The sequence below is a fragment of the Aricia agestis genome, chromosome Z, assembly GCF_905147365.1.
Source record: "Aricia agestis chromosome Z, ilAriAges1.1, whole genome shotgun sequence".
Lineage (NCBI taxonomy): Eukaryota > Metazoa > Arthropoda > Insecta > Lepidoptera > Lycaenidae > Aricia > Aricia agestis.
This window is the reverse complement of record NC_056428.1, coordinates 1,144,393-1,158,120: the sequence shown is the minus strand read 5'-3', so window position 1 is coordinate 1,158,120 and position 13,728 is coordinate 1,144,393. Positions and strand designations below refer to the sequence as shown.

At 36.0% G+C, this 13,728-nt stretch overlaps 1 protein-coding gene across 1 annotated transcript; it reads left to right on the top strand.

The window, feature by feature from the left end:
• Nucleotides 1–2,383: 2,383 nt before the first annotated feature.
• Nucleotides 2,384–12,346, top strand: LOC121739056 (oxysterol-binding protein-related protein 11). The gene is made up of 6 exons (XM_042131369.1): nt 2,384–2,635; nt 2,847–3,008; nt 3,813–3,910; nt 6,177–6,255; nt 7,820–7,933; nt 12,213–12,346. Exons 1-5 carry the CDS (start codon nt 2,450–2,452, stop codon nt 7,931–7,933), a joined length of 639 nt encoding a protein of 212 aa, XP_041987303.1. The 5' UTR covers nt 2,384–2,449; the 3' UTR covers nt 12,213–12,346.
• Nucleotides 12,347–13,728: the final 1,382 nt, after the last annotated feature.

Below are 13,728 nucleotides of genomic sequence, written 5' to 3'. Positions count from 1 at the left end.
ACATCGTGGATCGACGAGCTACCTACAGTTTTACTCGGACTACGCGCCGCCATACGAGAGGACACCGGAGTCAGCGCCGCCGAATTAACCTACGGTCGTAACTTACGATTACCGGCCGACTTCTTCGAAACAACAACATCATCATCATCATCGAGCCTAGATCATACCTACATCGAGCAACTACGAAAAAATATCAACTCTCTCAAGCCGAAAAACAATGTACAGCGCCACGGTAATCAACGCAACATCTTCATACATCGTGATCTACTTACGTGCGAATACGTATTTTTACGTAACGACGCCGTAAGGAAACCACTTCAAACACCGTACGACGGGCCGTACAAAGTTCTCCGACGAGAAGAAAAATACTTCGTAATACAACTACCCGATCGCACAGCAACAGTATCCATCGATCGTTTGAAGCCCGCCTACATACTGAGTGAAGATTACCTCGGCGAGTCAACGAGCAATGTACAACAGTCACCGGTAATTCTCAACTTACCTAATACCAATTTACCTGTTACCTTACCTTCACATACCAATAATTTACCTCAAAATACCTTATTACCTTTACCCGTTACCTCATTACCTTTACCTGTTACCTCACAACCATTACCAAGTGCAACACCGATCAAGCAGAAGTTACCAGCAAGTCCAGCACAGAAGACAACAAGAACAGGCCGTGCCGTCAGACTGCCGGTACGCTTCGCTTGAGGGGGAGCACTGTAGCAGTACCTACGTTCGTTCGCCGATGAAACAAAGAAAACAACGCGCTCTGAAAAGAACGCACGCCGTCTTTGTATACGTTCGTTATAGAAGTTGAAACACAGAAGAAAATCGCTCTGCAAAGAACGTACGTTCGCAATGACAAGAGAAACAGCTGTCCGTGTAATAATACCGGACATGAACCGGCCTTGAAAAAGGCATTTTTCTAATAAGAATTCTTCGCAACAACACTACGCGTCTTCACATCGAGGCTACGTGGAGCGAGGGATCTTCGCAGCGTGGCTACGGTCTTCATGGCGTTTGCAGAGCTTCCATCTTCACAAAATGGCGGCACTACTATAATTATTACCGGCACGGCGGCGACCGGCAGCGAGACGTCGTCAGTATGGAATGCGCGCGCGGACTGAATTCGCGGCCCGCGAGAGCCCATATTTATACTCGGGCGATGCCAGCGCCGCGCGCCGCGGCGCGGCCAGTTTCTCGCGCGGCAATCATAATTACCTTGTAAATATTTCTTATTCAATTTTTTTCCCTTTCTAATTTTTGTAAATGTTTTTATCCCTTTCTGTACATCTCTTTCTAATTGTAATAGCCAATCACAATCAATCTTTTAACCTTTGTACATTTTGTAATAATAATAATTAACTCATTTTTTTGTATATAAGCAGCGCATTTTTGTAAATAAATCACTTCAGTTCACCACAGTAAATCGAGTTTTACTCTTTACTCCTCCGACCTCTAGTGAACTCTTAGAGAGACCAAATGGTCCTCTAAAAGCTCTTCAATATCCTAATAAAGGGTTAATTCCCACTCCTTGTATTTATTTTCAGTGTTTTTTTTTCTAAATGATAGCATAAATTCTCCCAGTCATTTCGGTTATTTCGTTAAACGCTTTTTCTGCTACCTGTAAACATAAAACGTAATAATTATAATATTGTAAAAGTGTTAAAGTAGTTATGCACATAAACTGTGACACGAGAATTTTATATACATCTAAGCAGACTCAGATACATAATTACGCAAAGCACCTAAGTCAAAGTATCAATCATTGTAAGGCGCGTTATAATTATGATAGATTTTTTTGACAGTCCATTGTTTACGTAAACATAAGGTTTATGTAAAATAGTTGTTTTATTATACCACATAGTACTTACTCAGGCTACTTAAAATTGCATTAAACATTAACATTAACGAACATAATTTATAAAACAAACGCTTATCTTCGAAGCTTTTAGCACTCTGACACGTCTTTCACTTTAATTATTAATATTAATCAAAGTAACATGTAGTTTTCACATTGTAAAACTAAATTTAAGCAAATTGAAAATCTTTGTTTTGTAAATTTTATGTCATAGAGTATTGATACAACAAAGGGACAAATGTCAAAAGAGTGTTGCTATTGCTATAAAAAAAAGTTTTGCCTCCTAGACATTCTTGACGCACTATACCTTTTTACCTTGTCTGTGGCACAACATACGCATCTTTGTGTCAAGTTGCCAAAATAGAAGAAAAATTCAAAAGTCAAAGACGTCGTCATTGTCGGAATTCCGAATTTGACAGTTCGTATCAAAATATATACTAGTAATCTGTGGTTCGTATTATATTACTAGTAATCTGTGGTTCGTATTCATCGCTCTGTTTTTTTTTTATTTTGTAAAACATTTCCAATAAATATTAAATTAAGCAATTTTATTACAATAATATCTATATATCAACAAGCAAAATGATGAAGTCGTCTAGTTTGGGATCCAATAAACCCCTGTCTGGGCAGTTGTACAAATACACAAATGTTGTAAAAGGTTGGCAACAGAGGTGGTTTTCAGTAGATCCAGAAACTGGCGTGTTATCTTACTATTTATTTGATGGCCCTGGCGACACAATACAGCCTGGGCAGCCGGCTAGAGGTGAGGTAAGCCAGCTTTTGCAAATACACTACAGCTATCCATGTTTATGGTGCCACCTATCCCAATTATTCATATTACCTTAAATTACGGTACTTATATTATGATGTTTTCATACTAGTTATTCGTAGATCCGCAAGCTGTTATGAATTTTCTTTTTACAAAACTATTTAATATACAACTGAATTACAATATTCAAGAATCCTGTTACTATTACAGGCACATTTAGCGGGTGCGGGCATCTGTCCAAGCGATGAGGACTCAAGAACATTCACAATAAACTGTGCTTCGGGTGACATGTTGAAGCTGAGAGCTACTGATGCCAGAGCAAGACAGGAGTGGGTCAATGGCCTGAGAGCTATAGCTGAGATTCACACAAAGGTACATACATTATTTCTGTTAATTTAGCTGCAGCGATACCGATTTTTCTCAACAATTACTAAAGCTAAGAAATTAAAGTTCATTTTCAGTATTCATCATGTCTTTATCTTTGAATTACCTATAGTATAATATGATTGGTCAACTTTTATAACACAGAATAATTAATCAAAAAGACCTCTATAAAAAGAGGGATTCTAATTTTGCCAACAGAGGAGAGTGATTTAAGCTTCCAAAATTTGTACATAGATTAGTTCAATCATACACTATAATTTGCCCATAGCTTATATGAAATATATATTTTATGGTTTTTAAATTACGCGACAAAAACCAACCAAATTTTGACACTTACGCCCTTTGCATATCTTGCTGTTCCATTTCTTGTTTTCTATGGGAGGCCAGCCCAGTCTCTCATAGAAAACAAGCAATCTAAAACATATTATCCAAAACGATTTTTACTTTAACGCGGTGTCAGCTTAACAGAAACATGTTGAATTGGTGGCAGGTAGAGAAAATTTTTGTTCAAATTAATTTTTTATATACATACATGGGCATAATTTGATTTATTTTATAATATTATGCAAGAAATTAATTTATTAGGTCAAACTGCTTAATGAGTAGAATCCCACCCTAGCTACAATAGTCAATACAATTGGAAATCTATAATCTTATTTCAGCATTTTAATTGTTACTTTTAACAAACATATTATGCATACATTTATCTTTTCTCCATACATTTAATAATAATCAACGAAAAAAAATATTATTAATCCGGTCAATGAAGGTTTCACTGTATTTACTTTTCAGGTGATGGTTGCCAACCCTCCTCTGCAACCGCGGGAGCAGCTGGCTGTACATGATGCCATGGCGCAGGCCAGACAACAGCTGCAGGCAACAGAAATAAGGTGATTAGTAGAGATCTCATTATATGCAACTTAAAAAGCTTGTTAGGTATATCATATATGCATGCAAATATGCATCAAAAATGCTTGAAATATTCACGAAAATTGGAAGAATATGCAAAATTAAATGACAAATTTTGGGAATCCCCAAAAAAGAAAAAAATAGGTAAGTAATAAAAGTAATAAAAATGAATATTTTTTATTTTAAAATCTGCACACAATTAAGTAGTAAATTATTTTTTTATAGGCGATCATTTAGAATATTTTTGTAAATAGAAAAGGTTTGCTCCACATCCACTGAGGCAATGTGGCAGAATTTAAGCTTGGGTGCTGTGTTAGCTCTTACAGTTTCTGGCAAAAGTTCTGCCATCCTATTAATTTGTAATTTTTAATTTTAATATCGTGACTGACAAAACAGAAGATGCGCACGGCTACTGACTGAATTCGAAATGCAGTAAAAAGTCACATTTATTATTACTCAATAGCCCTTATCTTTTGTAACTATTGTTATTAAGGTCGCATTTGTCAAAATGTTGTAAATATGCATCAAAACTAGATCTTAGGTAAAATATGCTATTACCGCTGAGAATGACTAAAATATGCAAATGCATATGCGAAAATGCAGATGCATATAATCCGGTCTCTAGTGATTAGGTTTAAACACCAGCAGTGCCGAATTTATATTTGTTATGAGAGTAGGCCACTTTATTTCTGCCACCCCATGAACGTAATATGTAGGGCCAACAAATAGAACATTTGTTGTAATTATTTTTAACAAAAAATTAAAACCGGCTTCCAAGGTAAAAACAATAATAACATCCTTATAATATAAACTTAAAAGTATTAAATAAACTGTGTTTTTTTAATACTTTTTAGTTCTAGAGATTTTTACGACCGAAAAATCTCATAATTGGGTATTTTATTCTGAAGATGAACTTTTCTCACATCCTGAGAATTGGGCCCCAGGTGCGCGTGGTCTATGGTGGTTGCATACTAAGGTATCTATGACTATCTCGATGGCAGCAACTTACTTTTCAGAAGTAATGTCAAATGTGTGCCTTACACTCTGGAGTTAAGGTTGAATTTGTTATGTTCAATTTTGGTGACATTGGTGACCCTGTCGTGGTAATGATGATGATGATGATGAATGTAGTTTGCATAGTAGCATATGCTTTCAGTTCTTAAAACAGCGCCGCTTCTCATAAAACCAAAATCACCATATGTTTCCATATAAATTTCGAGGAGTTCCCTCGATTACTCATGGTTCCCATCATCAGGTCACCACTTTTGTGAAAATGGGACCAAATTGGAGTGAAACCTAATACAACCAAACAAAAATTTCGAAAATCGGTTCACAAACGGCGGAGTAATCGTTGAACATACAAAAAAAATTCCACAGCCGTACATATAACCTCCTCGTTTTTTGCAAGTCGGTTAAAAAGAAAAGGCGTGAGCCTACTTTGACTTATAATAAATACAAACAGATGCTACTGAAATCAGCACTTAAGCAAAGCTTACCATAATATAATAGGCTACTTGACCTCATTTTTTTCTTCATGCTTATCGCTTCATAATCATTCATTATTACAAAAAAAAACTAATATTTTAATATTTTACACAGTAGAAACCCATAAAAATGTTAATTGAAAATATGCCTTATAAATGGCGCCGAAAACACTGTCCGCCATAGTGTGACGTCATATGTTTTGTATTTTAAGCTCTCTTTATTGAACATTTTTTATATGCTAAATGTACGCGTCTTAAAGTGACCAAACATTATAAAAGAATTAAATAAGAAATTAGAAATCATTTGTAATGTTGAAAACTTTTGGAAAAAAGTTTTGGCCATTTCATTTCCCGTCTACAATAAATGGAGATAATTTATAAAACTGATGTTTTATTTGAATTATTCAAGAAAATATATTTAACAAATCTTTCTAGGCTTATTTTTATTATTTATGTACATATAAACTTACATAGAACGATCGCGATAAATAAAAGATTAAATTACGAATAGAATGACGTCACATCCAATTCGGAAGTATCGCAAAAGCGTTTTCGTCAGTACAAATCCTATTTTCATAAAATCATATTTTCAAATCGACTTTATTTATCAATCATAAGCTTTGATTTGATGATAAGGGTGAAATACGGTTTCCTAGGCCAAGTTCTACTAGAAATATGTATTTGTTCAATGAAATTGAATATAGGTCAAGTAGCCTATTGTTTAAACTGTAATACTTACTTTAATAATCTTTTTCATAAACAGCGACGCGGCGCTAGCGCGTATAATCGAGGCGGCCGATTCTCCGTTCCCCCACACCGACCCGGATTTATTGCTGTTGAAGGTATGTTTTAATTGTTTTAAATATTACTTATTATTAACCAAACTTTAGCTAAGACAAAAATAACATTTGGAATTCTATTGTATGTAATATTTAAATATCGGCGCGCTCACGCCGCTCTTTACATAATATAATAATTATTGATTGTGATCTCGCAGCGTAGCGGCCAAACCGCACTTTCGCACAGACTCATTTATATCGAGCCTTGTTAAAAAGCTTGTCTTTTATCAATCGTCAAAAAATATTAAGTGCGTGGGTTCTAACAATATCGGAAACATTGTGTACGATAAGCCATGAGTAGCAAGTTCATATTGTTACGTGCTAGGGTTCGAGGATTTGGAGAGAAAGACCTGGTGACTCTCTTGAAGACTTTATTAACACTGCACTAAACACTAGGTCACAACACTTAGCACTAAGTCCAAATACTAATCACTAGGTCCAATCACTAAGCACTATCACTGTCCTAGGTCGTAGCCAAGTCGCAGGTTTCACTGGTTCACTCACTATTGATCACTTGTTGTCGCCTCGAAGATCGTTCAGATTGAACTGAACTCGCCGGGCCTGCCTGCGGCTTTTTATATGGCGAGACGAATTCCAGAAAGTTCGAAAGTTCCCGATTCACGTAAACAAGTAAACAACCGTGGGAACTTTCTAGGAGGCTCGGGCATGTACCACAATAAAACTGCCGTCCTTATGATAAGTGCAGTAAGTTGAATTTAATTTAGACCTTATGGACTCAATCATAAGGTCTAAATTAAAACACGTAAACACGCAAACAAATAAACGGTAAACACGTAAACAAACATTGGACCTTTCTAGAAGGTTCGAGTATGTACTTACGCACCTCATGCCATCTAGTATTGAGTAGGGGATTTATGTTGCCTGTGCTCCCTCGGTAAGCTTCGCTGGTTTGTCGCTAAATAATATACCATGTACCGTAACAATATTATCACACGAAGCTAAAACAAAGCTTCATGTATAATTATCATTATTCATTAGGCTGGCCGCATACACACGTTTTCCTCATTCGATTTCCGAATTCTTTTTGCGTATTCGGACATCCGGACGCATGGAATCAGTAGAGAATACATTAACTGACGCACACGTTCGTTTTTCTCCGAACGGAACGAATTCCGCATGTACGTCTCGAGTGCAAGCCGGCGCATTCGTGCGTGAAGAAAAACGGATGTTTGCTTACGGAATTCTGAGTCGAAATTCCACATTTGGAAATCGAATACGTAAAACGTGTGTATGCGGCTAAGCTTGTGAAATTTTGTTGCATTAACGCCTCTAGTACACCGACGCTGTGAAATACGAAATATCTGCGAAACAGGAGTAGCGATAGAGTGAGATGCCATATATGATATAAGTTACAACGCATTGCCGTGTGTCGAGTGAGACAGTAAATCGGTTCGCCGCTGTTTCGCGTTACTAAATTTGTATGGATTTGACTTGAGATTTGCAATTGAAGTCTGTCAATTCAGCACAAATTTAGAAATGCGTCTACGCGTCGTGTTGTGGTCTGAATTGACCCTTTTAATGATGTTATCTTTCAAATGTCTTTCAGGCGACATCAGCAGCGAGTATGCAATGTCTTCTCCAGTGCTTAGGGATACTGCTCCGGCAGCAGCAGTACGCGACCGTCACCGACTCCAAGAATTCCAGCAGCGAGAACCATTAGGTTTACCCTTTTATATTGTAACATCATTAGAGGAATTTAGTAGGGAGACCGGAGATGTAGGATATGTTGTTTGGTCGGGTTATAACAAAAGGCTGCCTTACAATTTGGGGTCCAATTTTACGCCGTTGGAATTCAGACTGCATTACACATAAGTCCACAAATTCAATTTGTGTCAATTTTTCGAGTCAAATTGCATCAAAGTGTCGGCAAATGTCACGTAATTTTTTTTCTCATTGTTACAAAAAAATATACTATTTTGGGCCATTACATCCAGATTGTACGTATGCTTAAGATTTAATCGTAAGCGTTATCGTATTCTTATTTAGATATGGACCGCACAATGCTTCTGCTATTGTTAAGCACGTTGACGTAAATTTTCACTCCACGTCAAACGTACCGTGCCACGTGACCGCACCGTTCCACGTTGACGACGTCGTGACGTGGAGATATGGACACGCTGTAATTCCTTCGAAAGAAAATAATTTCATTCATACTTTGACGTTATACATCTACTGACTGTCAAACAATCCAACGCGTTTACGTAAAGGTACAATTTCGTGCATCGCGATCGATCGCGACCGCGCGCGGCCTACGACTGTCGTCGGCCGCTCGCGACAATTATAGTCAGTGTATGAAAATGTATGGCACCGCTTCCGGGGCCCGCGACAGACGCGCGCGGTCGACGAATGTCGCGATGCACGGAATTGTACCTTCAGAAACTTCCATTTTGAAAAATCTCACGTGAGATTGTGGGGTGGGGGATGAGGTTGAATAAAATCTCACGAAATCTCACCAGTTTCAGAAAACACATCACGTAATTTGTGGACGCACCCTAATTTAGCTTTAGCAATTTGAACCTCAAAATGAGAGAAACTTTTGTGGCGGTACCCACAATTAGCCTCATCGCGCTATTGAAGTTTCGGAGAACGACAAAATATCTAAAACGTCTGAACTCTGAAATGACGTCAGTGGGCTTCGGCCTGACCGAGCATGCTATCTCGCTCGGTCGGAAGATTTCTTTTTTTTCGGCCGCGAGTCTCTATATAATATTATATGTCTTTCTCTTTCATACTCATGGGTTTTTGCCTTTGATGTTTGTGAAACAAATAGATGATCATTGTTTAGCTATTTGCACTATCTCCAATCACCATGTTTTACATAACGGTAAGCCATCTGCCTATTAAATTTCTCTGATGATACATTAAGTAATTAGAAGTCATTATCCTATAATAATGTTTACTTACATTGTTTGCTAAGGTGCGATCTTAGGATAATTTCAAACATTGACTTATCGCGTATTGTGTCTCTTACTCGCGTATTATTGGAACGTAGTTCCTTATCGCGCGTTGCGCCTTGCGGGGACTAGACCGAGAAAGTTGTAACGACACATTTTTATTAGTACCTGTATGGTAGGAGCAGAAGGCGTTGATAGTTTAGTTATTTTATATTGAATCTTAAATACTGTTAGACAAATAATATACGGTCAGTCATCATTTGACTTAATTAATCTGAAGACTGTCACAGGTATTATGTCTAAAAAACAATAAAGTCAGTATTTTGACAATAGAATATCAATAGTAAAGCGTTGAAATTTGAAACTTATAATTTAATTTTTTATTTGAGGTTGAATTTCGACTATTGGGCGATATGTAGTATTGAGAAACAGACTCCAAAATTTTATAACTTCGTTCCATCCGGGTGTCCCTTAACACCTCTCAAGTTTTTATATCTCTATCTCACTCCTATTGTATCGTAAATGTGTAAGGGTGATAGCAGGATATTCGTATGCGAGAGAAAGCCATAAGGTGCGAACTGCGATGGGCCAATGTATGAAATTATACGTCTTGCTCTGCGACCACACTTGATTAAATATTATGTATAAAGTATAATATGTGTGTGTATATGTATATTGTGATGACTGATGAGGTAATCTTGTTTTGATGATTGTATATATTTTGTTTCATATGTGATAGGTTTTATATTTTTATGTTGTAAGTGTGAAAGTGTGTAAAAAGGTTATGAATGAATTAAATTATGTAATACTACAGAAAACCGCCATTTTAATATTGATATTTATAGAATCATTTCTTAGTTTAACTTAACTTATTATTATTATTTTACTTATTATTATTATTTATCCCGTGTAAACGATGTTATAGTAAGCAAGAAGAATACGTTATTGAACAAGTCATGAGTAAGAACTTTTTAAAAAACTCAATATTTTCAAGTCACTAGTCACTAGAAAAAAACTTTCAGAGAGAGTTAAAAAAAAATTGAAAATTAAACCACGTAGTTATGTCTATTGTGCGTATTCGGAACGTGCACGTCAGTAGTGACACATTTCAAACGAAGTTTTAGGGGCATGTGTCAAAAAATAAACAGCAAGAGTTTGTTTATTTTGTAAATAATAAAGCAAATAAAATATATAGAACAATAATTAATGGTATTTGGGTTATATTTAGTTAAAAGCTACTTGTGGAGAATGAATATAATCATAAAAAAACTGGTTTTGAGAGTGTAAAACACTCTTTAAGATCAAGGCCCAATCTATGCTAAAATGAAATAAATTGGTGTTAGCAGGACATGTAACGGATGTAGAAGAGCTAAGAACTAATGGCAATGTTTTATTTAATACGAGCCAATATAATTCGCCGAACATCGGTGACTTTAGCAAACTATAAAACAAGTTCAACCGTAGGTAAGTACTCAACCAACCAAAAAACGTAACTAAACATTTGCATAAAGCAAGTCTAAACATTTATATTCATTCTTACAGGTAGATAATAATGATCGGCTTGTTGCTGGAGTAAAATGCAGCTGCGTTTATAACCAGAGCGGCAAGTGCAAACATACTGTTTTAATCAGTAACAAAAATACGAGCAATACTTTATACTTGAAAAAATAAATGTAATGTTTTTAAAAATCTTGTTTTATTTATTTTCACAACATAAATACTCTTGAAGAAAATCGGAGTCTATAAATTTACTAAAACACTGCAAACATTCTTCAAGTTTCTGAGTTACACTTTCAATAAATGAGTTTCTAAAATAGTAACATAGAATATCATTGCTTTCAATATGGATTCTTACTCGAGCAATATCATAAGTCCTTTCGGTTTCCTCTTGAGAGTACTCGTTTTATTTTGCTCAAAATAAGGGCATAATAATTTTAACTTTTTACCCCTTTCATCTAAAACTTGCTTACCTTTTTCATTCAAAACTCTATCTCCAGCTTCTAAAAGATCAATTAAACCAGATTAGTATCTGGTTTATCGTCATTTGTGAGTCACTGTTTCTTCCACCTGATAGGTACTTTTAAATAGGTAGAATTTAAATGAAATATTCTATGAAACTATCACGGCAAGTTTTGTCCAGAGAGAGAGACCACTGTGATCCATCATTCATCAACATTAAAATAATAGGTAGGTATTAATAGCTTTGCAAAATGCAACTCAAATAAAATTGACTTGATAATGCAATTTTAGGTTATATCGAATCACATACTTTTTCATTTTTACAGCAGCTATCCATTTATATATGATCTAATTTCCTAGTGGATTTAGGAAAAACATTAAATTTGTATAATGATTACCTATTTCTGCTGTTATTTTTGCAGTCTACGATACAAAAACAATTACGACCAATTTCTGAAAATTTCAAAACAAGATTGACAAGTTTGTTTGACTATTAGCTGAGCCTCTTTTTTTGCATATTTAATAATATTCTAAGCGCGGCAATCGCTTTCTTTACCCCCTCCACCCACCTCGCACGCTCCGATACCACAACCTTTTTTGTGGTCATCATTGATTTTTTATAACAGTTGTCAAGTAATGACATGATTACATTTTTAGGACACACTTGAAGTTTGTTTATAAATGTTTTGTGTAAAAGCTCGTTAAATTTCAAATAATGTCGAAGATTTCAAATGAAAATCAATGCGATTTGGGAACTTTACGCATCGACCCGCGTTACCCATTTCAAAATCAAACCAAGTAAGTATAGGAAAATTAAGTTACTTATAAGTTGCGCTATAAAGGCCGGCAACGCATCTGCAGCTCTTCTAATATTGCGAGTGTCCATGGGCGACGGTAGTTGCTTTCCTCTTATTAAAAAAAATCGCTCGCTTAAGCCAAGGGATCCACTTGTGTACTTATGTACTTTCTGTTCCATTTTTGGCAAACGACCTTAAATCATCTGCGGCCTTTATTCTATTGATGTTATAGCCCGTTCGGCCAAACTTATAAAATCGGCCATCTCTTCCCTTTTGTGCATATTTCCAGGGCCTGCTACGATAACTACTGCGACTACTACCGCTGTACCAGATTGTTGGGTGAAGTCGATGACTGCCAGATCTTCAGGAAATACTTCGAAACTCTCTGTCCCAAGTTCTGGGTCGAACACTGGGATGAGCTGCGAGAGAAACGCGCCTTCCCTGGACGCACGTAATAAAGTGTATCACGGGTGATATAATAAAAATAAATATTTAAAAAGAAACTTGTATTTTTGTGTAAGCTTGGGGTTAATTCAGGGCATCTATAGCAGGCCTGGTGGGATTCAGGAGATATAGGGGTATATTTTGGTCATAATGAAGTAAAGACCCACACAGAAGTTTATTATTATCTAATCATCTAAAATTTTCTTCATGTCTCCTCACTCCTGTGAGTCCTTTCCTACCCTATAATGGTAGTTTACAGTTTAAAACAAATTGCTGTGATGTGTGAAAGAACTGGCGACAAATTGACGTCAGAAGAAGATTGTTTTACATACACTTTTAATTTCCACGAAAAAAGATAATTAGTCGTAAGCCGTGCAACTTATTATTTTCTTACCATAATATTTTTTTATTATTATGACGCTATTATGAGTCCTGAATTCTAATTCGCGTCATAATAATAAGTAATAGCCTATAAATCATTAGATAATATTTAATATATTTACCGTCAAGTCATTTTGACAATTTATTATATAAATTACTTTTAATTGATGCTAATTTGATGACCGTGACGATTTTTAATAATTAAGAACCTATATGGTATATTTTCGTAGAAATTTTGACCTCTACGAAGCATTTAATTGAAATCACCATGATTATAATCATGGGCGTACCCAGGTTCTGGGCCAGGGGGGGGGCAAATTATCCAGGTTCTGGGCCAGGGGGGGGGGGGCAAATTACGCAGATTCTGGGCCAGGGGGGGGCAAATCAGATTTTTTATAAGCTAGGTGTTTATAAAGAATAAAAAAAATATTGTATTGCAAACAAATGGCAAAATTCGTTTTATTATTTTTAATTTTTATAGATGAAAGTACTATATAATATACTTAATAGGGACGTCAACATGATCCAGGGGGGGGGGGGGGGGGGCAGCTGCCCCTCGTGCCCCCCCCTCGGTACGCCCATGATTATAATTGCACAATAATATCGAGATTGAATGACGAAAAGCTGTATCTTTGTGTTCATGCTTTAATTAAACATTCCAAGTATAGAATTTGTTATTTAAATCATTACTAGCTATTTGACCGAGCTTTGCTCGGTATTCGATAAAACACGAATAAAATGACATTTTCTAAAAATGATTCCTAGCTAGATCGATTTATCGCCCCCGAAACCCCCTATATACTAAATTTCATGAAAATCGTTGGAGCCGATTCTGAGATTCCAATTATGTATATACAAGAATTGCTCGTTTAAAGATATAAGATAATGTACTATGTAGAGGCCAAACCAAAAGAGACTTACACTGTACTACAAGGATCTATTTTAGGTTTGTTAATTATTAAATTTTATATTACGAGAAA